The 23,608-nt window shown below is 40.1% G+C and overlaps 4 protein-coding genes across 11 annotated transcripts in view; all 4 read right to left on the bottom strand.

Moving 5' to 3' along the window:
• Positions 1–1,800, bottom strand: part of chchd6b (coiled-coil-helix-coiled-coil-helix domain containing 6b) — a 42,077-nt gene extending 40,277 nt beyond the window's left edge. For 2 of the 4 annotated variants that reach the window (XM_028407346.1, XM_028407347.1), the window contains exons 1-3: positions 1,547–1,800; positions 918–1,017; positions 480–534 (exon numbers count right to left, since the gene is read on the bottom strand). In XM_028407346.1, coding sequence (XP_028263147.1) covers positions 480–534; positions 918–1,017; positions 1,547–1,630 — 239 coding nt within the window. In that variant the 5' untranslated portion in view covers positions 1,631–1,800. The remainder of the gene's footprint in view (positions 1–479; positions 535–917; positions 1,018–1,546) is intronic. The other 2 variants (XM_028407348.1, XM_028407349.1) reach the window with 2 other exon arrangements.
• Positions 1,801–3,526: 1,726 nt separating this feature from the next.
• On the bottom strand, positions 3,527–9,170 carry tpra1 (transmembrane protein, adipocyte asscociated 1). The gene is made up of 11 exons (XM_028406241.1): positions 8,683–9,170; positions 7,748–7,931; positions 7,486–7,618; positions 6,863–6,949; positions 6,175–6,247; positions 5,907–5,986; positions 5,686–5,796; positions 5,523–5,583; positions 4,982–5,084; positions 4,536–4,616; positions 3,527–4,265 (listed from the first exon to the last, which is right to left on the bottom strand). The coding sequence occupies exons 2-11, from the start codon at positions 7,918–7,920 to the stop codon at positions 3,995–3,997; spliced, it is 1,173 nt and encodes a 390-aa protein (XP_028262042.1). The 5' UTR covers positions 7,921–7,931; positions 8,683–9,170; the 3' UTR covers positions 3,527–3,994.
• Positions 9,171–9,320: 150 nt separating this feature from the next.
• trim107 (tripartite motif containing 107) lies at positions 9,321–11,792 on the bottom strand. Of its 3 annotated transcripts, XM_028406239.1 has the most exons (3): positions 11,477–11,748; positions 11,327–11,379; positions 9,321–11,065 (listed from the first exon to the last, which is right to left on the bottom strand). In XM_028406239.1, exon 3 carries the CDS (start codon positions 11,052–11,054, stop codon positions 9,534–9,536), a length of 1,521 nt encoding a protein of 506 aa, XP_028262040.1. In that variant the 5' UTR covers positions 11,055–11,065; positions 11,327–11,379; positions 11,477–11,748; the 3' UTR covers positions 9,321–9,533. The 3 variants fall into 3 exon arrangements, with proteins under 3 accessions (XP_028262040.1, XP_028262039.1, XP_028262041.1); XM_028406238.1 differs by lacking the exons at positions 11,327–11,379; positions 11,477–11,748 and adding an exon at positions 11,755–11,792; XM_028406240.1 differs by lacking the exon at positions 11,327–11,379.
• Positions 11,793–12,019: 227 nt separating this feature from the next.
• On the bottom strand, positions 12,020–23,270 carry LOC114436309 (phosphatidate phosphatase LPIN2). 3 transcript variants are annotated; one of them, XM_028406505.1, is made up of 20 exons: positions 23,202–23,270; positions 18,997–19,197; positions 18,792–18,887; positions 18,449–18,714; positions 17,648–17,755; positions 17,440–17,548; positions 16,588–17,344; positions 16,396–16,489; positions 15,985–16,172; positions 15,795–15,888; positions 15,583–15,652; positions 15,393–15,485; positions 15,118–15,170; positions 14,594–14,744; positions 14,368–14,516; positions 14,142–14,228; positions 13,645–13,797; positions 13,388–13,502; positions 13,147–13,250; positions 12,020–12,961 (listed from the first exon to the last, which is right to left on the bottom strand). In XM_028406505.1, the coding sequence occupies exons 2-20, from the start codon at positions 19,186–19,188 to the stop codon at positions 12,811–12,813; spliced, it is 3,030 nt and encodes a 1,009-aa protein (XP_028262306.1). In that variant the 5' UTR covers positions 19,189–19,197; positions 23,202–23,270; the 3' UTR covers positions 12,020–12,810. The 3 variants fall into 3 exon arrangements, with proteins under 3 accessions (XP_028262306.1, XP_028262304.1, XP_028262305.1); XM_028406503.1 differs by lacking the exon at positions 23,202–23,270 and adding an exon at positions 21,022–21,443; XM_028406504.1 differs by lacking the exon at positions 23,202–23,270 and adding an exon at positions 21,022–21,443 and having other exon boundaries at positions 15,118–15,167.
• Between the last annotated feature and the right edge of the window lie 338 nt (positions 23,271–23,608).

The raw sequence follows: 23,608 nt of genomic DNA, 5'->3' as shown, positions 1-23,608 counted from the left end.
AAGTGTTGACAGGCTACTCAGCAGGTGTATGTATCCCATAAACTTAGCACATTAGCAGTCAGGGTATGCTATTTTACATATGCCAGCTATAAGGTGATTGTGTCAACACAAATTTTAAGTTTTGTCTTTGAGCGATTTCTGCACAGTCTATTTACCAAATTGATGTTTATTAATTTCTGCTGAATTCCAAATTATCCCAAAAATACTGTACTATTATTAAAAACAAAAACAACAAATAACGTGCTGTTGTAAAGGCTTTTCAGCTGGAATTATAGGAAGAAAAACTCAAAAACGCTGACCATCAAAATAATATAGATAGAAAATGGATAGAAATGGATGGAAAATGTATAAACTGCAGGCAGAGTAGCAATACTTCTACAGACTGCAAGAGGTGCTGTGTTTAAACTATAGTGTTTAATTGAATGAGAACATATAAGTGAACAAAAAGGGACAATGAGTTTGACATCATTAGCACCTACTTTTTGCGCATTTCTTCCTGTATTTCTGTAGTTGAAGGCTCTGTTGGTTTTGGACCTGAAAATCAATGGGATAAACATCAGCAAGTTCACAGTATGAATCAGTCTTATCCATCGGGTTCCCTGTGGTCATCTCTCTATATGTTAGGTTAAAACATGGTCTCTTATGCTGAAATAATTAACTGAACAATGACAATGGAATTAAATCAAATAACAAGCAATTTAGAAATACAGTGTGCCAGTTCTAGTTACATATACTAACAGATTAGACTAAACACTGTGTTTCCCATTTCTATGAAGGACAAGTCACACAGCAGCAAAACTGACCTTCATTCTGCTTCTCTCAACAACCACTACACGAGTACATACAGTATTTGTTGACATACTGGGCCTCCTAGTGGGAAGTCTGTGGGAAACTACGGGTCTTTGACCGGGACGTACTTGGTGCTGATGCGTGACTGTCTGGTGGTGACGGAGGTGGATTGGTGGCGCTGTCTGACCCTTGAGCTTCCCTCATCCGCCGGAGCACATCCTCTGAGAGCTGCACAAAAAAGTGAGAATAACACAGACACTGCGCTGAGAACACGTAAAAGATGTAGCAGATTTAGACCCTTTGACCCACTCTATTCCAAGTGTCATTGAGCAAGATACGTTTTTGTGTACATAGCTGTCCGACCAACTGAGTAGTAGGACTATCTAAGTTAGGTATACATATATCAACACATCGATTATGGATATATACACAATATGCAAGGTTACATCCGTTTGCTTTATGACTTCGTAACGTTAGCTGATACTAAAATATCGCATGTTAGCTACCGGGTGTCATTTGACGGTGTGTAAATGTGCGGTTTTGTAGCATTTTGTGACAAGTAGCATGTCGTCATTGATCAGACCATTACACTGACCGCCGTTACCCGGTAACATGGTCGTAAATGGTCGAAAGCGGTATGACTCAGGTTCACTTGAGGACATGAGACCTGACAAACTTCCACAAAACCCACTATTCTTATTATTAGCACTAGTGTTAGCAACATAATTTAACTCTTAATTTACCAAACGTTACATACCTTCACCCCTTCAATTACTGTGACCTTCTCCTTCTCGTCCAGTCCGAATGTCACGTTCCTCCCTGTGCTGCTATTTCCCCCCATTTTGACCAGCTGTCCGCTTCCACACCAGTAAAACAAATACTAAAATCCCAGACGGCTGTCCTGACATCTAATGTCAGAGCGGCTGGAGTCGCCGCTAAAGCGACTGCTGGTCAACATACACCAATAAAGGTCATTTTGGCGCTGCAGTATCCTCCACGCTGATTTGCTAGCTGAAAGAAATCCGAACCAATCATTTATAGCTGCTTACTGTAAGTGCAAGGGTTGATGGGAAATGTAGTTAAACGCTTAACTGCCGGATGTCAAACTTAGTTTTGGATCAATCTAACACAAGGAGGAATGAAATTTCGTATCATCAACATCTAATGTTAAAGAAGACTCTAGCTGCCACAACAAATCACAGAGTAACATCCTACTTTAAATGTAAATGTAGAAAAACAGGGATGAAAGAGTCCACGGTTTATTCTGCAGTTCATGGAATGCTCAACACATTGCATTTAAATGGGCGGAATACTGCACAATCATTGTATTTAAATAAAAAGGCAAATCAGACATCTTTTGCAAAATTACCTTGAAATATAATGAATAAAGCAGAATTCTGTAGCACTGCACTATGCAAGCTCATGTCAAGAAACAGCAAAAAATGATTTCCCAATCTAATTCCCAAGTAACACAGCATTCACCGCCAGCAGAAATAATATATCCCTATATTTTCTGAATACTGGACACAATCACTTATGAATACTGCTAGTTTCAATACAGCAATCCATTAATGCAAATCTTTGTATTTTCAGGGGAGAACTTAGTCATATTTTCAAAGTAACAAATATAAGGTGGTCATTTACTCATTATTGTGGTAGTGGTCTTGTAAGACTAAAATCGTTCGGAACAGATTTAGTTTTCTTCGGTAAGGTTTATCTTTGTCACTGTATAACATTAGCCATGTGCATTTCTTCTCCAAAGGATCAAAGGATTTAACCAACAACAGCAGTGTTAATAATATAAAACCAAGCAATATTATTTGATCCAATTTCACAATGTAAAAAAAACTGCAACACCAAGCTCTTTTGTAGCAAGCACGGATATCTACATGTACTCTTATTAAACAAGTTTGAATTGGAAGATTACTTAATGACCATGAAGCTAACAGATGAGCTATCAGTGGCAGGAATGATCGACCTGGAATAAGACATTAAAGCAAAAGCAGAAATAAATAAAAGATAAAGATAAGGAACAGTAGAGAACTCATAGATTTCAGCTGCAAAAGAATTGTTCTTGTGTCTCATTCACTCTTACTATACCGATGGACATTTAACATTAAAGCAATGCCTGTATTTAGGCATTACTGCCTAACATGTTGACACACATCACTGATTACTTGTTAAGAGCAATGACAGCACCTATTCCAGGAGACTAAGTATACATATCATATTTAGCACAATTCCTCGCCATGTTCAGAGAAGCACAGTGATCAGAACAATCTGATTAGCCGGCTCACTCACATTCGAATACCAGGCAGCTTATGACAAAGTCAGTTGACATGTTACTCAAAAGCCTTTAGAGGGAATGTACAGACGTTAAGTTGTCTTCAAACTAATGTTAGATCTGATACAGACTTGAGTACTTCAGATGGGGTTAAAACATCATCAGTAGGTTAAGCAGTTGATTCTTAAAGGTAGGGTAGGAGATTTTGAAAACTTAGTAAGAGTCAGCCAGATTTTGAAAGTAAACACACGCCACTTTCTCTCGGAGCTCACCCCAAAGCCACGCCTCCCAACCAGTCTGTGACTTCGGCCATCATGCACGTACCTCTCTGGTGCGCGCAGAGCAGGAAGAGAGTGACAACCAGCCAACTATACATGCAGGGGCGCCCCGTAGGATTGGCTGATGTTTTTAGTGTTTTATAGCTTCCACAGATGATTAATATTCTTCCTTTTAAAGCGAAACTGCCGAACTAATTGGTTGCTATCAGATTGTAAAGAGAAGTTACACTAATTTAACAAAAAGTGCATCAGAATGAAATCTCCTACCCTACCTTTAATGATGGAATGATAGAAAAAAACGCTGAGATGTATTGGTAGGCTCCCTCGTCTAAGAGCCTGTGGAACAGAATCAATATAGAGACTGGGGAGCAGTACTACTAATACAATCTACAGCAGCAGTGCACTCTGGCAACAGTGTTACAAAAGCAGCCACTAAACTATCAGCTCTCCAATAGGCTTGCAAAGTTATCTTCTTAAATGTCCACATGTTTACTTATTCTGGTCTCAAAGCAAGACCAAGATTATCTTTCCTTTGTGTCCAGCAGCTTTGTTCTGCAATGTTCAGGCAAAGTTCTCTGAGCGCCGCTCCTAACTTACACACTACGCATGCACAATGTTGCAAGTCCTGCTGTACAAGCCTGTATCACACATTGATAGGTCTCCAACGGTCAGCTTCGATGCTGTTAATGCTGCTGGACCCATAGGGTCCGGAGGCAACATCATCTAGGTAAGCTCCAACCATGCGAGAGCTGCTGGGACCAGAGCCATCGATTTGGGTGGAGGAGTAGTACAGGCCCTGGTCGGTTAGCTCCTTACGAGAGAGGGTTGCAGCGACTGTTGGGGGAAGATGGACATCACTTTCATCTGGTTCATCCACCTGTGACTTGTAGGAGAACAGGATCTTTGGCTCAGAACTGCAAAAAAAACAAAAAAACTCAGCGACAGCTGTTCTAAAACAACTATAACAGCTCAAAAATTTTAACTGGTGTAAAATCAGACCACTTTCATGGTTGTATCAACAAAAAACCACCAAGGTAACTACAGTGAGTCATATGGTGAGGTTCTCAGTACATCCAGTGCATAAACCGTTTTTTAAAAGAAAAGATATTACACTTTTGACTATATTGTCTTCTTTAAAACAGTGAATTACAATTTTTACTTAAGTTAATTTGATGACTACATACCCAAAGAAGCCTTTGAGAAAGGTGATGTAAATGAGTGGTGCAAAGGCAGAGAAGTAGAGAAAGGTGGTGACATCCACACAGCTGGTCCAGAGAAAAGAAAGAATAAATCATCTCAGTAACAATTTTAGGGTGTTAGGAGATTAGCAGCAGATTACAGCGACAGTATTTTATAGCACTTTGTAGGATCTACTAATAGTGAGTCAACACAGCCAACAAAATGTAATCACTAAGGGGGTCAGCTCAATGTCCAGAATACAGTTTTTGTTTAAAACTTGTAAAACATTATAGCCATTGTTGTTTGAATTTAATTAATTGTATTCCAACTGTAATATAGGAAGCTCCATTGACTTGTATTGATTACAGAACTACACAATATTTTATATCCATACATTAGTGGTAAATTGAGGCAACTGTGCTGCAACAGGCACAACAACAACAATACTGACCAGAGTCCTTCTATAATCCCAGCACACAGCAGCGCACTACCCAGGCCCTGGACAAGGTTCAGTAAAGACAAGATGGCAGCATACAAATAGAAACTCCTTTTAGCTGGAAAGAGGAAGCAAAACACAAAGATTAATGAACCACTTCTTCAAATTATGCTGGATTATACTTGGTTAACCTAACTTGTGTTTGTGTACATGTAAACACTTAACTTAACACTTAAGTTGCTTATTCTAAAGACCAACATTTTGACAAAAAAACAATGAACAAAAGACTCCTCTAAGCATCTTCCTAATAATCTGAAAATTAAGATAATGATGCCCACATAGCAGAAACAATATATATATACAATAGCAAGTGTGAAGCTCAAATTGTCAGTAACTTTAAATAAAAAACAGTGCATTTAAAGAAAGGCCACTTCTTTACCATTTACCTGTATGCCATGGTATTTAATAATTTTTGCACCAATGTTTTTCCTCTAAAATCTCATTTCATTCATTCATTCATTCATTGATTTCTGAATTTCTGACTCCTGTCACTTACATGGCAGAGATATCCTTTCCCTCACTGGAGTTTTAGGCAAGATCACAATCAAAGAATACACCTATTGAAAATAGGAAAGAATAGAGAGCAGGCACGCCTGGTCAAAGTCATGACATATCATTTTGCTCATGTTGTTATTACTACAGAGCCAAAGGTTACTGACCAGGAAGAAGAAGCAGGAACTAGCCAACCAGAAGTGCCTGCCTCCATGACCATAGATGTTGAAGTCCTCAGCAGACAGGTGACTGTCTGGGTACAGTATCTCTAGGGTACCCTGAGAGATAATTGATTATTTACTTAAATGTAGAATGTCAACATTTTTTACCATGAGATGTTGGAATATAACACTTTTAACTATACATAACCTTTATTATCTATCATTACCTGTGTGATGGAGTATGCCAGAGCCAACACTGCAGTAATGGCCAGCACACGCTTGATACTGGACTTGCTCTCCAGATGACCTAATTAATGCATAAGGAGGGATGCTTACCATCAACAATACATTCAGGGCTAAAGACAGACATTAAAGTGAACGTTTAAAACAGGTTTGTCAAGTGAAAGAAGACAGAAAGATCACAACATTACCTCTTCACTTTTAACTCTTAACATTTGCATCATATGAGAACTGAAACTAAAAGAGCAAACTAACCAAAAGCCAGCCCCAAAATGATGACACTGAGCTCAATAGCCAGCAGGAAGAACCGTGTGATTTCCCACAGCACCTAAGGAGGCAAAAAAAAACATAAGAAACAGTTGTGCTGACCAAGAAAACACTGCATGCATAACTTTATAATTTGTCTTTTTTTCAGCACTGCAGCCATGACAATACACGATGGGAACAGTCCATCAGTGTGAACTCCATAGGGATCTGTCTGGTATGAATGGAATGTCAGCCATGCCATTCCTTTCAGACATGAAAGCCGTCTCTTATGCAAGCAGCTCATATTGGGCCTTCTGGGCATTTAATAAAAGACATCTCTAGCAGTTTATAATGCTTACTAATATAAGTAAAGTAGAGTGAAGTATTTACATTAATAGAAAATCTGAAAAACAAGTGAAACCTAACTTCACAGCCTCCAAACAGGACACTATTCACCTCAGTGCAGTTTATAGTAAACATGAGTGTGTTGTGACATGGACCGGTAAGACTGTGTTTCCAGTAACAGACAATGAATGTCAGTTTTTTGTCTAAATACATGAAGGTCATCTAAGCAATCTCAATGAATCAATAAATAATCTGAAAAATATAAAATGTCCAGCCACAATTGAAGTACGACTTACAGCCAAACCTCGGGTAAGTTTACACAGTTTATTTTTGCATCATGTGATTTTCTTACTTTGTCGACGATGGTGGCGGCACTAGATGCACTGACAGTCATAGACACTACTGCCCGGGTGATTCCAACGGCTGCTACAACAAACACCTAAGAAACAAAACAAATACAACATGCAACATGTTACAATATCATCTGAAGACAATAAAATCATTTCTAGGAGAAAATTAGGCCAAGGCATAGCTGATGACCACACTGCACTGGGTAACGCTAGCACTAAACAATGTTACAGTCTTTTATTGTTCTGCCTGGTACTGCATAGCTGAGCTATCCTATTCACTCCCAGTTCTTGTTCTTATGTTTCTGCCACAGGAATGATACCATAAACACACAGACACAGTAAATATTTGAAACTAAGAGTAACAACTTGGCAATGGGAAAAAAATGACAAAAAAACACAAGTAATCCCTTGAGACATTTCACTGGAAAATAAAGCAAAGCAATAAATAAGAAATCAACTTAGCAGTTAAATGTTTTCTAATGCTGTTAATGTTATAAGAGTGAAAGAAAAATAAATAGTGACTACAGTAGTCCAAAAGCTGATAGATTTATTACACCTGTACAAAGGCTGATTACAAATGAAGTCAAGAAGCTAATAAGCAGCAAGATTTAATTTTATGTCATACCAGCAAGTAAAAGGTGACGAAGATAGGGCTTGAGGTGAGTCGAATCTTTGCCCTGGCTGAGGGCAGCTTCCACATCAGGAAAACAAAGAAGGCCACATTAGGCACCAGCAGTAAAATGTCCCAGAACCGCACCCTGTAACACAGAATTGAATATAAAGTGGTAATGCAAGACTTTCTGACAAACACCTTAAGGTAGTCAGCAGGAAATGTCTTTGATATCTAATATTGTCTAATTTGTTTTCTTTAAATATGGATGCTTTACCTGGAGTCTCCAATGTCTTCATACAGAACCTGGAGACATTTGTGAGGCTTGGTGATGTTGGTTTGAGTGTCAGGTTGCCAGGTTGGGTATGCTGATGTGTTCTCAAACGGTGTGGGGGAAATACTGCCATTGTACTGGGCAAACCTAACCACAGCAGTCACTGTGGCTAGCATGGTGTTAGAGCCTGAAGGAGAGAGAGTGTTATCGTTATACACATATTGATGCACACAAACACACATTTTTCAATTTCTTCTGAATTATTATGGGTTGCTTATTTTATAAAAATGATTGTCAGGCAGATCATAAGAGCCCTAACATTTCTGCTGAGAGATTTAAGACTATGGAGCCACCAGTGCCAATGTAGTACGCAGGCACTTGTCATAGGTTTGTCCACTAGACAAACATTATTTAACGAAGCTGGCTGCTATTACGACCGTGTGTGCTGTTGAGTTTAAAGTGCCAAACAGTGAAACTAAACTAATCCCGTTAACATTTACTTACGCCCACTAAACAGTTGCACAAGAGTCAAGTTACAGTAGCCCACAGTAAAGGAAAACAAAAACGACAAAAAAAACTATAATACACTTCCTTAAAAAGTGGGCCACATTTGACAGTTGGATAGTTCCCATTATTAGGTTCCTACCTGTAATTTATCGTAATAAGTGTAGTTAACGTTAGTACAATTTGAGATAAGCTAACAATGCTGCATGTAGCTTGCTAGCCGTTGTGGCTTATTTGAGTTATATTATTTTCACATTCGTAAAACACATTTATACTACTAGCAACAATGCTAACGGCAGGTATGGCTTGTTATTTAATAAGTACTACGGACCAAAAGCCGAGTGGCTTGCGTTAGCATCAAAACAAACGTGATACTAGCGCACTGACAGACCCAACGCAACGACACCTTAAGATAGTAAACAATAACATCTTACCAATTCAGAAGAGTCGGAACCAAACAACTGTAAAACGTTGTAGTCAATGATATGACTTCATTTAAAGCTTTAAGCGTCGTCATACGCACTGTAAGGGACCAAGACATTGATCTCTAATACTGGACATGGCTGTACTGCTGGGTACTTTCGTTAACAAATTTCCCGTGTGGTCAGGTGACACTCTCACCAAACAGGAGCAGCAAATCTCGCGAGATCATCTTGGCCAGCCCAGCCTACGGGAGCTCAGTGACACTATGGGCGGATAGGAAAGTGAATGGCTTTACAGACCAAGAACACAACACTCAGCTGTTTATTTAAACACACAGCACCCCCTAAGAAAGAAGTCCAAACAGATATTTTCTGGAAGGACAGCACATCAGTGCACTGAGCAGCACTTTGTTGATGATACATTATATGGCCAAAGAGGCCAGAGGTTCTGGCTTTCTTAAGCACAGGCTGCTGGAGCTATGAGGAGAAAATGAATTCAACTAAGTAACACTACAAGGAATCCCTTAGGAGATATGTCACTGGTAATTAAACATAATTAAATGCCAGAAAATTGTGAATTAATAAAAAGAATTTCTGTATTGAGTAGATAGATGGAACAAGAGAGAAAAAACTAAAAACACATCTGCATCCTTGATGCATTGTATGCATATTGCATTTTTAATTAGATTACACTCAGTGCATTATTTTAAAATAAAAAACACAGTCCATATTTGTGTTTTATGCTAATGTAGCACTACTATATTACTATATATATATAAAATAAACCATAGCGTACTGGGTCAATCATGCATCTAGTATAAATGTACTTAGCTCAGTCTCCTGTGCATCATGTTTTTTTATGATTATGAATAAATAGTGACACGGGCCTTGGGGTGCCCTGACATCATCCTGTAGGCTAGGTGCACTGGTTCAGTCAAGTTAGCCTTAAATGTGTACACATGAGTCTTCCCACTGGTAGGGCTGATGTTATAGAAGCTCAGTCTGTGTGTCTTGAAGCTCAGCTTGATCTCCAGCCTGCGTGACACGGTGGTCCTCTTCAGCGGGACACTATGACTCTGCTCAAAGGCTGTCAGCAGGTTGTTAAACCACATCAGACACCAAGAGCTCCGGCTGCTTTCTAGAGCGGACGGCAGCCCGCTACGTGCTAGCTTTCCACTGTAGCACACTCCAATGATCCACGGAGAGCCTTCAAGCTCCACCTCCCAGGTATGGTCACCTTCAAAGAAGCTCTGGATGCTAAGCACCTGGAAGAAGTTGGTGAATCTCAGAGGAGAGGATGGGTAGGGCTGTTTGACAGCGCTAAAAGTGACTGTCTTCAAATCTTCTGAGAGGACGAGGTTTGGATGGGCTGTGTCTGGGTCAAAGGTTACCTCTGAAGGGTTCAGGGTGTTCCGCAGAGAACGCTGAATCTCTCCAAGTCTTTCTCTCAACTCAGCGTTCATGTTTTCCAGTTTGGGACAAGCTCGTGCAGGGTTGACTTTTGCTTCAACAAAGTCTTCCTCTTCCACTGGTTTTCCAAGTAATTCCACAATGTGTGGTTGTAGAGTTTGCAGCTCATTGCTGAAAGCACATACATCATCTTCAGTCAAAAGGGACTCTGCTCTGAGCATAGCCTGCCTCAGCTGCTTACTCAGCTCAGTGGCTTCACTGACTCGACTGCATATACTGGCCTCACCTGGTCCTAACTCTTCTTCAATCATCTGTGTCACCTGTTCACTATAGCTCTGGGACAAGTCCTGTATCTGCTCCAACAGTCTGGATGCTTTCTCTCTCAGTTTAGCATTAGCAGTGGTCACCTCCCTCTCCCATTCCTTTTCTCTTCTCAGGACACCTTCTGCCATCTCCAGCTTGAGGTTTAAATCAGTGACTTGAGAGGCCAGTTTGAATTTAGGTCCAGCCATTTCCATTTTGCCTTTGTGACTGGACTTTTCTTGGTCGAAAGAAAAGGGTTGCTCTGTTGACATTTGAAAGCCATCCTTTGCCTCACTGTCTGCTCTCTCTTCTTGGTTCTCTCCAGCTTTATCTATGTCTTGGTGGTCTTTTGCGTTTGATTCCTCTGTAACATGACTATGCTTGACTGATTCATCATTGGGATTTGCATCACAGACGATCTTTCCAGTGGCTTTGTACGTCTCAATGATGCTGCACATTTCTAAGCTCTTCACAACGGCCTTATCTCCCTGGTACTCTGCCTGGCACTCAGGGCAGCTGTGTTGGTCGAGCCCTTCTCCCATGGTCTGAAGGCAGCCAAAGCAATAGATGTGACCACAGGGAAGAGAAACAGGCTCAGAGAAGAGTTGCAAGCAGATGGGGCATGTAAGCTCTGAAGCTTTTTTGGGATTCACTGTAGAAATGTTTGACATGATGACAGGTGCTGGAAAAACACACACAACAATCACGGTTTAATTATTTGCCTGAGGTTGAATAGCAATATAACAGTTAATCTTTGCTTACTATCTTTTTTTCTCAATTTAATAGTTGGCTATGGTGCACATCTTTTACATTTAAAAATGCTAAATAATGAAATAATTATTACATAAAATAAAGTGATTGGACAAAATAACAAACATATAACAACACAGAACAGACAATAACCCACACATTCTCCTAGAGCTGATCTATAAACATTTCTTACTTGCTTCCTCGCCCTTTGTTCCAGTTATTTTGATGCAATAGTGTTATTGGCAGCTTGGTGGCAGATAGCAGAAAACAAAAGTAAGGAAGTAACTATGACCATGCATGAGTGTGCAACATTACATACAATAGGAGCAAATACACTACTTACTGATTGGCGATGGATGGCAAGGAGTACAGTCTAACAATCATCCGACCGCACCTGTGTTTCGATTTCCAACAAACAGGCTCAGGCACCATGTGGCCAACTACAGCTGCGCTTCCTTATAATCATCCATATTTAACATGTTTTAATTTGATTTTACTCATGTCTAACGTACATGATCGTTCGTAAGCACGTGCGTGTATTTACTAGGATGTGTTAAGTGTAAGTTCACAAACTACAATTTTTACCGTCAGCATTTAAAGACAAAGATGTCACCCACTTACCTCCTGCAGCTGCTGCCAAATGTTTGTGTCGAGTCTTCCTGTTCAGGTAGTGAAGGGCGATGACGCAGAGACCAGCTGTCATAAACCTCTACGCCTTTCATAAACACACAGCAGCTTATCTATGTGGAACAACATGCTGAATTTATATGAGCATGTGGTAAAACATGTCTCCTGTCTTATAAAAAAAAGAGTCAGAGTCACAGATTATTACCATATTTATATATAGTCTGAAATAATAAATTTGAAAAGTAGGGACCAAGAAACAAGTGTTTAAATGCATTTATATTGATGTACATATAAAAGTCACAGCAAAATCCTTAGCTTTATTTCACCTCTACCCTGCATAATAAAGAGTATGCAAAAATATAAATATAACAGTCATCAGGCACAGTGCCGGCAAGGCTAACTCCAAGGTTTGCTTACATATCTGGAATCCAAAAAATCAGTCGGTGCCATATAGTACCTAATGAAGGCTGAAAATGTGCTTACTGTAGTTTCACAATGGACATAACAACTGTATTTCTATCAACCAATAATGCTCAACACTCACCAGATGTCTCATTCTGAGACTTTAAAATAATCTCAAGCATTGTTGATACATCCTCTAACCATATTTGACTTCTTGGTACATGTATGCATAAAACCCCACCACACACTTTCTGTTGCCTACAACACACACACACATCTCTGTGATCTCCACTTAATTAAAGATAACAGGCTTGTTATCATCCAACAGACTATTTAAAATCAGATTTGGGAATGACTCTTGTACCTAGCAGTAAAAAAACAAAACAGTTCAAAGGTACACTTGTCCAGCAAAATGTAGTGTAAACAGCCACGGCAACTGACATGAAATGATTTATACACTTGAAATGCGAATATATATCAGCATAACTTGGCTTTACCTCCGAGTGCAGCTTAAGGACAATTTCCTCTTCATGTTCCACATTGCTGAGTGGCTCATAAACAGGCATTACAGTTGGCAGGTCTGTTAAAGGCAACATCAGTCAAGCTGAGATCAAATTTATTATGTTTGTGTCTGTTTGGTTTGTGTGTCTACAATAGTGCATCCAGGTCCACTTCTGGCAGAGGCTCCTTCCAGTAGGAGAAACTGCTATACTCAGGACAGTCGAGAACAAAAGACGTGCCGCCCTCAGCAGAGAGCACAGGGAAGAAATGCTCCACCAACTCACTAAGTTGAGTGTACCTGCAAAATACACACACAGGAATGTCCAAAAATGCCTAAATATTCATATGTCTAAAAAACCACCATCAATACCACATTATAACCAAACACAAAATGTTTTACACACAAGGTGCTTCAAAATGGAGGACAGTGTGTGCATTTTCACTGTAGCACACTTTTCTCTCAGTGTTTTGTTGCATACTTACGAAGACTTGTTGCCCTTTGTCTTCTCCTGGATCAGCTCTCCTTTTGGGTTGACAGTAAAGATCCTATTTTCTGGCACACCAACCTGCTTATAGGCAAAAGCATCCTGTGAAAACAGAAGCAGGAGCACAGGAGATTAACCGTCTTAACCTGAACTTAAAGTTGTTATATTACTGTAAGACTGTTAACCCATGAGTGGGCGACCGCACAATGCACAATCAAAAGTCATTTGGCAGTGCTTACATTAGTCCTGTTGCCAAAGGCTGCATAGAAAGGCTGCCTCTGAGGATTGAACAGATCCCTGATGTCACTGAGACAGGCAACCTTAAACACCTCCGGCTTCTTCTCAATCACTTCCCTGCACAGGTTGGAACAAAAGAGATGCATTTTGTAGGCTGGATGTGGCTCAATAATGGTGTATATTAGAGTAGCCACTAGGGGTCAGCAGTACATTTATTTTTACATTTCTATGACATTTTAAGCTGTTTTTACACTGTTACCTGTGTAATGCTGAAAAGAGGCTGCTGGGAGCCAGGAGCACAGGTCCTTTTGGGAGTACAGTGCCTTTGTCATTGACCCATTGCAAGTAATCTTTAGTGATGGCAGCCATACCGATAGCCCGCGCTGAACAATACAGGAACTTGTAGCCATTTCTGCAATGAACAATACCCCCATATTATTAGATTGGATCAGCAGTGTGGAGTTGATCTCCCACCTTAACTTTCTGAACACTGTCAGTAATGAGTACAGTCTGAACTTTATTATATTTGTACAGTGTAATACTATAAAATACTATGTAATAATATGAAAAAACAAACAAACAAGAAAAACATCTGGCAGTGCAGATTAGACTGCAACAAGAATGACATCAGAATGACATCATGTGTACATTTTATCTCTGCATGCTCTGGTTTAAGTCATGTGTTCAAAGTTTTGGAGGGAAGAAAAACAACTGTGCAAATTGTTGCTATTTGACTGGAGACCTCATTTCACATACTGGTGTATTTTGTGGTAAAGTTTGGCGATGCCTTTGTGTGTCCAGTCTTTTCCAAACTGAGGTAGAATATGACCCAGAGCATCAGATCTGCAAGAGACAGAAGGTGAAGTCCACTCTAAATACTTGTGAACACTGATTAATATTCACATACATAACCTACTAGTAACAAAAATACAATTCATAATACAGTCTGTCCCCCCAGCCCAGAGAATTAGAGAAAACATACTTGGTGATAGTGCCGTCTATGTCAGATATGATCACCCGATCGTCCCAGTTCCACAGGTAGATGGCTGCCTCGCAGCGACAGGTGCCCTGGTACTGTGTGGTCACACTGAACACAGCCTTGTTAGCTCCTTCACGCAGGTTCAGATGCTCCTGATGATAGGATCATTAATATCAAACAAACTTCATTTTTCAGTGCGTATGAATATATATGTGGGGTTAACTCTTACTATCTGTGTGGAAGTCAGTCGCAGTGATTTGCGATACATCTGGCTGATACTCTGAGTGGCATTGAGGGTTTCTGTAGACAGGCTGGAAGGAATGCTGGCTTTTCGGCTAAGCCCCGCCACCTCATCACTGTCAATGTCGTCCGACGTGGCTCTAATGAAGCAACACATATGCATTGTTAAAGGTACTGTTATTAGACACAGTGCAACAAGTGTGTCTTACTCATACCAATAATTAAACTTCATCCAGAGGAGTGACTGTCTCCAGTCATGAAAACATTAGTGTTATTTATGTGAACTAAATAAACAGAATAAAGGTAAATGCAAATGTGCCAGCAGTCATTGTACTCTAGTAATTAGACCGAATGCTCTCAGGAGAGCGTATTTAAACTTTATAAAGCAGTGGAGCAGCTGTGGAACAGCAGGACTGGATAAAACTGTTCCAACTGCACTCAGCATGTAAGCTTTTATATGGCTTGTTAACTTGTGTTAGATCATTTCTTTGGGTTCTTGGTGAGATGACTTACTTGGAAGAAACATTTGCCAGTGGCTCCTCTTGCTCCTCCTTTGAGTGTTTCTGCTGAAAACAGAAATGGTGGAATACATTTCTATATAAAAACATAATAAAATTATTCAATAATTCTATTTCTATAATTTGTTCTCCACTCAGATGAGGTGGGTATAAAACCAACTACAGGACACACTACAAAGTTATTGTTGCATGTAATTAATATAGGCTTATAACAGAGCTGTAACAGTTATAACATACAGTAATAACAATTATAAGTTCTTGTGCTTCTACCTGGTTGTTGTCCATGTCTCTTCTTCTCCAGGAGAACCACCAGCGTCCAGACTTTTTGGGCATTTTGTCCTTAACCAGACGCTCTATTGTGCTCTATGCACAAGGCAACACATATTATTACAGTTGTCATCTTATTGTTTAGTTAACTACCATATGTCTTGATCTTAATTGTTTCTTTATTATAAAATACCTTGGGCAGGTTTTTCTGGAAAGCAGTCATTGATAAGACCATTGGAGCAGCCACCGCCCAGTTGTAGTAGCTGTAAAAAAAAAAGAAAAAGAAAGAAAGCCAGCTCGATTATCATGGACTTTTTGTCCAGGTTACTCAAATAGTGTGAAAGTTTAGGTCTGTGACAGAGAGTTTTCTAAAAACCTTATTAAATAATTGTTTTTATATCTTACTTGGAGTTTATGCAGATAACAAGGCTTGGATCTTCAATGATTCCTGGATTGTTAACAAAATCCTGGTACGTCACAAGGTGCTCCATAAATTTTTCTAAGGTAAGAAACAAAAAAACAAAAGCAACATGAGGACTCTTCCTTCATGCCATAGCAGACAATTAAACTCGGCACTACATTCAGGCACACTCACCTTTGGTGATTTGGCTGGTGTCACCCTCTTGGCCACAAAGAGACATGCTGACATCCATGTTGTAGGGAGCGGAATCAGAAAGGTACTCTGTACCACTGTCCATTGCCCCGCTGCCCACAGACTGAGGTGACTGGCTTCCTGAACAGGAGCCCTGCTCTGCCCCATGCTGGAACACTCCCTCTGCCTCACTGCAGAAACACCACATTGTGTCAGTAATTTACATTAAGCAGCCAAAGAACGGGTGTCCGATAAGCTTGTGGAAGTTACACAGCTCTTTTTATATGGATGTTAAAAACAGAAGGTTTAACAGCATGTACATTTAATGAGACCTGTACAACTCATCTTTACTTTGATTTATTAATTGCCTCTTGTAAAGTATCTTTGTAGCATTTTCGTTATGTTGTTTCATACCTTTTGGGGAAGTATAGGGCAGCGACTTCAGGGTCCAGTGTGGTCAGATCATCCAAATAAATGTCTGTTGGTCCTAGATGGTGATTTCGTTTACCTGCGAATTGATGTTTGTCTTTAATAATAAATAGTGTGCTAATACTGGTAAATAATTGAGAAACAGCATGAATGCATGAATATTAGATGAACCCTTACCTTTATTCTTGTCCTGTTGCTCCACTTTGGAAGCTGCCTCAGAAGAGCTTGCTGATGCCTCTCCAGCAGCTAAACTGACCCCTGGATTCCTGGTTCCAACTGATCCATCAGTCACTCCTGGTCCACAGTCATCACCTCCCACGGCAGAGGGATCAGATCCCCTGTCCCTTTCATTGACAGGATCACTATTATTGGAAGTCTGTGCATTTTGCTGAGATAAGGCATGCTGGTGTGGCAGATCAGATGATTCTGTACTACTCTGAGATGTTTTGGGGACTTTGCAGTCTTCAGTTTCTTTTATGAATTGTTGTGTATCGTTTGGTTTGTTTCCAGCACTAACAGTATCTGTGCCAACGTTTTTAACACTCACTGTGCTTTTGTGAGAATCTATGCCATTAGTGGCTGAATTAGAAGATAAGTCTCTGTTCCCCTCCTGTCCCAGTGTAGATTGAAGTGTCTGTGTTGAGTCTGTGCTCAGTGATGATTCACATGACTTGAAGAGGTCACTGGGGGTAGAGTGGGCAATATGAGAGTTTCTCTCCATGGATAAAGGCGTGGTTTGCATGGAATGATCTAAATCAACGGACTGAGCCCTAGGTTGTGGTTTCACCACTGTTACACTGCCTACTCTACCACAGCTGATCACAGGCTCGTAGCCCATGTCAAAGGAGTCCTGTCTCTCAATGGCACGGAAATGAGAACTGCCTGAAGGAGTGATGTCCTGCAGCTCCACTGGAGCCTTCTGTGGTTGACAGAGCTGTTGGAGAGGTAGAAGAGTGTCAGCATGACAAGCTCAAATCTACAGCATAACTATAGCACAGGTATGTCTAAACACATGTGTATGCTGCACACCATGGGAAAGCCTCCCCAGTTCCACTGCATGTGAGGTCCAGATAAGTCCTGTGTTTTCACCACAAGCTCTGAGTCACTCTTAGGAGAAGATGACCGACTGTAGAACACACTGCAGGGGAGAAGAAAGATAAAAACAAACAGATCAATTAAGGACAAAGGTCACTGAATACACACACATCAAGCACAATTCCAAGCTTGTTTTTTTCACCTTTCTGAGGGTGACTGCTCTCCGTCTGAGTGTGGATGAGTGTCTCTGGCTTGCGTTGTCCCCAGCTCCTCATTTGGTTCCTCAGACAGTGAATAGTACACGGATTTACTAAAACACACCCACACAGGAAAATCTTTTCAAAAATCTGTTCATGTAAGATTCACTCACATCATGAGTGCACGATGCACCACTGAGAGACACAGGAAGTCATTCCTGCCTGTCTCAATCAAACTACTGAACTCTGAAGTTTAACAGTCACTCAGACACTGTACATTCATACTGGTATGTTCATGTCATGCTCTTTACTATGTAAAGGTTTATACAGTAGTATGTTCTTTAGGTAACAACTCAGGGATTTAAACGCTGTCTAGGTATTTAGATATTTATTATATATTTCTATTTCATATTTCAATTATCTTTTCTTCTATGTGTCTGTATCAAACAAGAATTTCCCCTCGGGGATAAATAAAGTAATTTCTGATTCTGATTCATTTCAGATTCAATGTGGGGGTGTAACAAGGTCAAATGCCAAAAACTTATCATTGTTCCAGTTTTATGAACCTTTAGTTATGTGATAAGAATATTGGACCATTGTACTCTGTAAGTATATTGCTTGAATTGATAAACCCACTTTTCAAATGATTCCTGCTCATTGTTTATTCTTTAAAACATGCTCTTGGGGCTATCTTTTCACTATCTTACTAAGGGAATGCAAAACTGACATGTAACAGAACATAAAAGGAACCAGCATAGAGGAAACAACCAAATACAAACAATATAAGATTTGTTTCAGTGACTGACCTGACTTGCAATGGTGTGGAAAGCTCCTCTGGAGAAGGACTCTCATGCTGAGCTGGATCAGTTTCTCTCTCACAGTCCCTCTCTCGATCTCTCTCATCTGATGAGGAGCTGGCTTCTTCTCTTAGGTGATTATCAGAGCGTATGCGTTTGCGGCGGCGTTTTTTTCTGCGTGTGCCGGATGCTGCCACGGAAGATCCTGCAGCAGTTTCCTCCACCTCGTCAGGGACCTCAAGTGGAATTGGAGAGGTACACAGATGGGCTGGGACCTGGGACCCAGAAAAGACAAGTATGAGATAAAGGAGCCAAACAAAAAAAAGGTTTAACCAAAAACTATTACTCTTACCTCCATATTTTCATTTTCCTCCACAAAAAAAGCTTCTCCGTTGTCACCAAGCTTCATGTGCAGGTCTACTGCTTCTCCATTGATCTCAATGTCCACCTACAGCCACAATAATAAGTGTATGCATTAATGAGCAAATAGACTACTCTGTGAATATATAAAAGATTGTTAGAGTACAAATATTTAAAGACACAAAGACAACACTGACAATTTTCTCCTTAGAGCGCAGCACACCAAGCTTGCCAAAGCGGACATGAAAGGGGGAACACTGGAAAGATCCATCTGGCTGTCGCACCACGATGACATCAATCCCTCCTGTGAGAGTTGCAGGGTTAAGGCCACGATACAGCTCCTTCACCGTCACAAACACCGTCTCCGCCAACTGCCCCACAATATTCATGGTTTGAGACTAGAAGCAAAAAACAAGAAGTGAGAGCTAGTGAGACAAAGAGGCATGATGCAGGGAGAAAAATTGTCAACTGTGAAAATTTTTCTGGAGTCTGCACTTTAATTTCTAATTCCTTTTTAGGACCCGAGCACAGAACGGTGCCATGTCAACAGTCCACTAATGTCATCAAAGGAGACAAGACAAAAAACGCATTCCAAAACTCTTTCAAAAGTGTTACGGTGTGGCGGGGGCGTGGCCTCAAAGTTGACCATTCGCCATTACAAAGAAACAATGTATTTTCTACAGTACCACCAACATACTTGATGCAATGTGGACAAAATCCTACAGTACTGCCATAGACCCGAGTCTGAACAGATATATATGCTAATAGGATGATACCGTCACAGTGCCACCTACTGGCAGAAGTAGGTGGCACTGTGACGGTATCAGCTACTGGCAGCAGGAAATTTCGTTTCGTTTCTTTGTACGTCTCTGGAAATGAGAGGAGAGGAGAGCATAGGAGAGGAGACAGCGATGGCCCCGCGGATCGCAAGGTGTGCGAGGGCCCACAATGCTTATTTTTCCTACTAAAATATAAAGTTAAAGGAGGCAAAAGACCACAACTACAGAATATAGGCTACCCTCTTAAAGGTAGGGTAGGAGATTTTGAAAACTCAGTGAGAGTCAGTCAGACAGAATGTAAACACACGCCCCTTTTTTCTTACCCCGAAGCCACGCCTCCCAACCAGTCTGTGACTTCGGCCATCATGAATGTACCTCTCTGGTGCGCGCAAAGCAGGAAGAGAGTGACAACCAGCCAATACTCTGCGCAGGTGCGCCTCGTAGGATTGGCTGATGTTTTTAGCGTTTTATAGCTTCCACAGATGATTAATATTCTTCGTTTTAATGCGAAACTGCTGAACTAATTGGTTGCTATCAGATTGAATCAGCTATCAGAAGAGAAGTTACACTAATTTAATAAAAAGTGCATCAGAATGAAATCTCCTACCCTACCTTTAATGGTAATCAGGCCAAAAGAAAAGCAAGAAAAGTATTTCTAATGTTTTTGATAAATAAGTATGAAGTATTGTAATCAAATCTTGATCATGTCCATAGGGCTTATGGTCAACAAATGGCAGACGATGAACTCTAGAAACCACTTTCGAGAATCTGAGAAAAATTACTGCTCTGGTCTGTCAATATAATTATATAAAGAAAGATTTATATTGAACATTACATGTTGTTCCAGCATACTATAGATGTACATGGTGTAAGTTTAACTTGATAAACAGTTCAGGTCATGTGAGACTAATGTCAAAACTTGTAATCTGGTAATATATTGTGCATTCTGGCTGCAAGTTTGAACGTGTCCTACAAGTGCCTTCAGGGAGTTAAGAAGTCAATCTTTGCCTAAGGCTACTGAGACTTTTACTTTTGGCCTAGTTTCTACCAGCATTAACATCAATGGACTGTGAAATGAGCTTCTGTGGGATTTAGAAACTCAGTCAAATTCAGTCAGTAATCATGTGACACTTCCTTTTTTGAAAATTTCAAAAGCAAGAAAAAATAATTCTTCAAAAAACATAACCTGGAGGGAAGAAGATAAACCGTTTTAACATCATGTTGTAAAATAGAGCCCTCAACAACAACTACAAAAAATGTTCATTTCAGCTTCTACTTTTTGAAACAAAATCGATCAGATGTGTCAGGATGCATCACACCTAGTCTTACCAACCCTGTGGGTCAGTTTAGATAACAACTTTGATTTTTTTTTTAGCTATTATATTATTATGCAACACAAACATGAACCTGTCCTAGAAGCACATTACCAGTCTCATGTCTTACCCACAGAGAAGGATGCAGATGTCCCTTCCCACCCAGGCTGTGTGGCCCGGACCGCCCCTCCGCCATACAGCACCACTATAAAGGCTGTTCCCACACACTGGACGAGTCCTAAGATACTTTACCTCCATATCCACCTGAGGAACCTGTCACCTCTGTTCTCCATATTGCTCGCCAGTTTTCAAGGCTGAAGCCTGCCCCCCACCATATCGGTCTGTGGATGTCAGGCTACATTTTGCTAGCTTCGAGACGTAGCTACAAAAGTTCCTACAGTTACAGTCAGTTACAACTGCTAAACTGAATCACACATTCCACTTGATCACTGGTCATCTGAGATGACAGCGCTCTAGTCCTCTCTGATCTGAGCTAGCAGGCCAAATATAACAATCTATGAGAGAGTCCTAGTATATTCACTCACACACTAATGCTTCCTCTATCTCACACAATTTCACAAGCACACACTACACATACACACACATGCACCCGTCACACTGAATTCATACTTCCCCACTTGCGGTGCACATGACAGCCAGACCAGCACTTTCCAAAAGGCTTGGAAAGGCTATTCAAACACGCTTGGCATAAAAAACACATACACACAAAGTGATCAGCCAGAGAGCTTCTGGGCATGACCACAGTGCTCTGGGCCATCAAAGATGACAGGACACTCCAAGCAGTCATGCTCTACCAACACTGGAGAGTCCTTTATAATCCTAGCTGAACCGGGAAGAAGTCAGGCAAACAACTTGTAAATTTAGATGGATGGATAAGGCTGTCTATAAAGGAAGAGACAACAGAAAGGTAGGAGTGGAAAACAACGTCTAAAAAAGAATCAGAAATTAGCATTGGTGTAGCTGATGAGCTTGTTGTACAGTAAAAAGTCATGTGACTCCATGGCCTACGCCCATTTTGTTTAAACTGTGTATGATTACAAATTATTATAAACGCCACACCAGCTGCACAAATGGGAAATACATGGACATGAAAAAATAATATACAAGGATCAAATATTTGATCTATTGGTCATGCTGTTTATAATTAAAGCCCTATATTTTGATATTTGCATATCTAGCTGTATTGCTTAAAACTCCTCCTCAAAGAGAAATTCAAATGTAGGATTGTGACACCATCCCTGCAGCTACTTATTATTATTACCCTCCTCCATGGAGGCACTTTGGGCGCCATCCCAGCATGCCTTTTTTCAGGGCCACAGGAAAATCCCCAGCAGCTCAATGAGAAAACTGGGAATAAAAATAGCAATTCAAATCCTCTCTTAAATAGTAACACTATTAAACAAGAAGCAACATAAACTCTAAAGTAAATTCTTTGAGCCAACCCACCTCTAACCAAGCGACTTTATTAGTTTATGTGTGTCTAATGAGGCTTTATCATATGTAGACTGACCCTGCTTACAGTCATAGTCTAAAAGCTCATTCTGAACCAGAAATAAAAAAAATGATGGTATGATTTGCTTTGTGCTACTTTCACAATAATTCAGTCAACAAATAATATTTTAATATCCTGTTTTGGTTGAACATTAGTTCAAAGTTACTGATTTAAAGTGAAATAAAACATATTTGTAAATCTGTAAGTGTTATTTAAACACACATTTAGATCACCGTTGTATAAAAAATTAAAAATGTGCCTTACGACAGACTTTATTGCATCATATCCACCGTCAGACAGTGAAATCAGCCCTTTAGGGAGCAGGAGAACCTACTTAGGAAAGCTCTTGTACATACGTTACACAGGATTTCTTTTTATGTGGCTCTACTTAGAATGAGGTTACACATACGCATCCCAAAACCGACTTCCGCAACGTTTTACGTACACTGTCCAATCTCGTCACTAGTCACTGAAACTCTTCACATATAAAACACATGTTGAGAAAAGAAACATGTTGAGTGTAATATAAAACCAAACTTTTTAAAACTGCATAAACATCGTAAGACATCTTTAATCTTCGCGAAGTGTATGAGAACTACACTATTTTGACAGTGAATTCAGTGCTGGGTTATTCTTACCACTTGGTCTTAAAAACGGCCCGTCCAAGGTACACAAGCAACAAACAATCTTCTAACTTGATATAATTGTGCACCCACTGACTACTTACCATATTTCACATTTGCTAAAAATGTTAGAGTTTTTTTTTTAGAGATAAGAGAGCGTAAAGAGCAGCTTACCTTTCGGGTTCAGATTGAGAAGACCTTCATCTTCCTAGTCTACTGCGCCTGCGCATTCCTGCGTCAATCAATCCAATAACCAATAAGAAAACTGGAAAAGAAAAAAAGAACCGCCTCCAACGCTAAATAGTAAACAAAGCAATCGCCATGCACAGAGGCTATTCTTAAAGGCTGTTTTGATTTGTTAATGTAATGAGAAGCAAACACACACTATATCCTAGGCTATTTATTATTATTTTAATGAATTATTAACAGCTTTTACACGTTTCTTTAGCTGTGCCACACATTCTGCCATTACAGAGGTTTATTACACTGCTCCTGCTAACAAAGTTACGTTTGTATCAATACATTGTTTGGGTAATTCTACCATCTTACCTAATTAATCCTACTCTTATAACTGTATGTTA

The sequence above is a fragment of the Parambassis ranga genome, chromosome 5 (genome assembly GCF_900634625.1).
Source record: "Parambassis ranga chromosome 5, fParRan2.1, whole genome shotgun sequence".
Taxonomy (NCBI): Eukaryota; Metazoa; Chordata; class Actinopteri; family Ambassidae; genus Parambassis; species Parambassis ranga.
The sequence above is the reverse complement of the archived record's forward strand: the minus strand, read 5'-3'. Positions and strand labels throughout refer to the sequence as shown.

Coding starts and splice junctions, on each gene's coding strand:
- tpra1 (XM_028406241.1), bottom strand. CDS start 7,920: ATGCTAGCCACAGTGACTGCTGTGGTTAGGTTTGCCCAGTACAATGGC. Junction 7,619..7,747: donor GAAGACATTGGAGACTCCAG/GTAAAGCATCCA, acceptor TCTGTGTTACAG/GGTGCGGTTCTGGGACATTT. Junction 6,950..7,485: donor TCGTCACCTTTTACTTGCTG/GTATGACATAAA, acceptor TTTGTTTCTTAG/GTGTTTGTTGTAGCAGCCGT.
- trim107 (XM_028406238.1), bottom strand. CDS start 11,054: ATGTCAAACATTTCTACAGTGAATCCCAAAAAAGCTTCAGAGCTTACA.
- LOC114436309 (XM_028406503.1), bottom strand. CDS start 21,087: ATGGCGGAGGGGCGGTCCGGGCCACACAGCCTGGGTGGGAAGGGACAT. Junction 18,888..18,996: donor TGCGCTCTAAGGAGAAAATT/GTCAGTGTTGTC, acceptor TTGTGGCTGTAG/GTGGACATTGAGATCAATGG. Junction 16,173..16,395: donor GCCCTATACTTCCCCAAAAG/GTATGAAACAAC, acceptor GTGTTTCTGCAG/TGAGGCAGAGGGAGTGTTCC.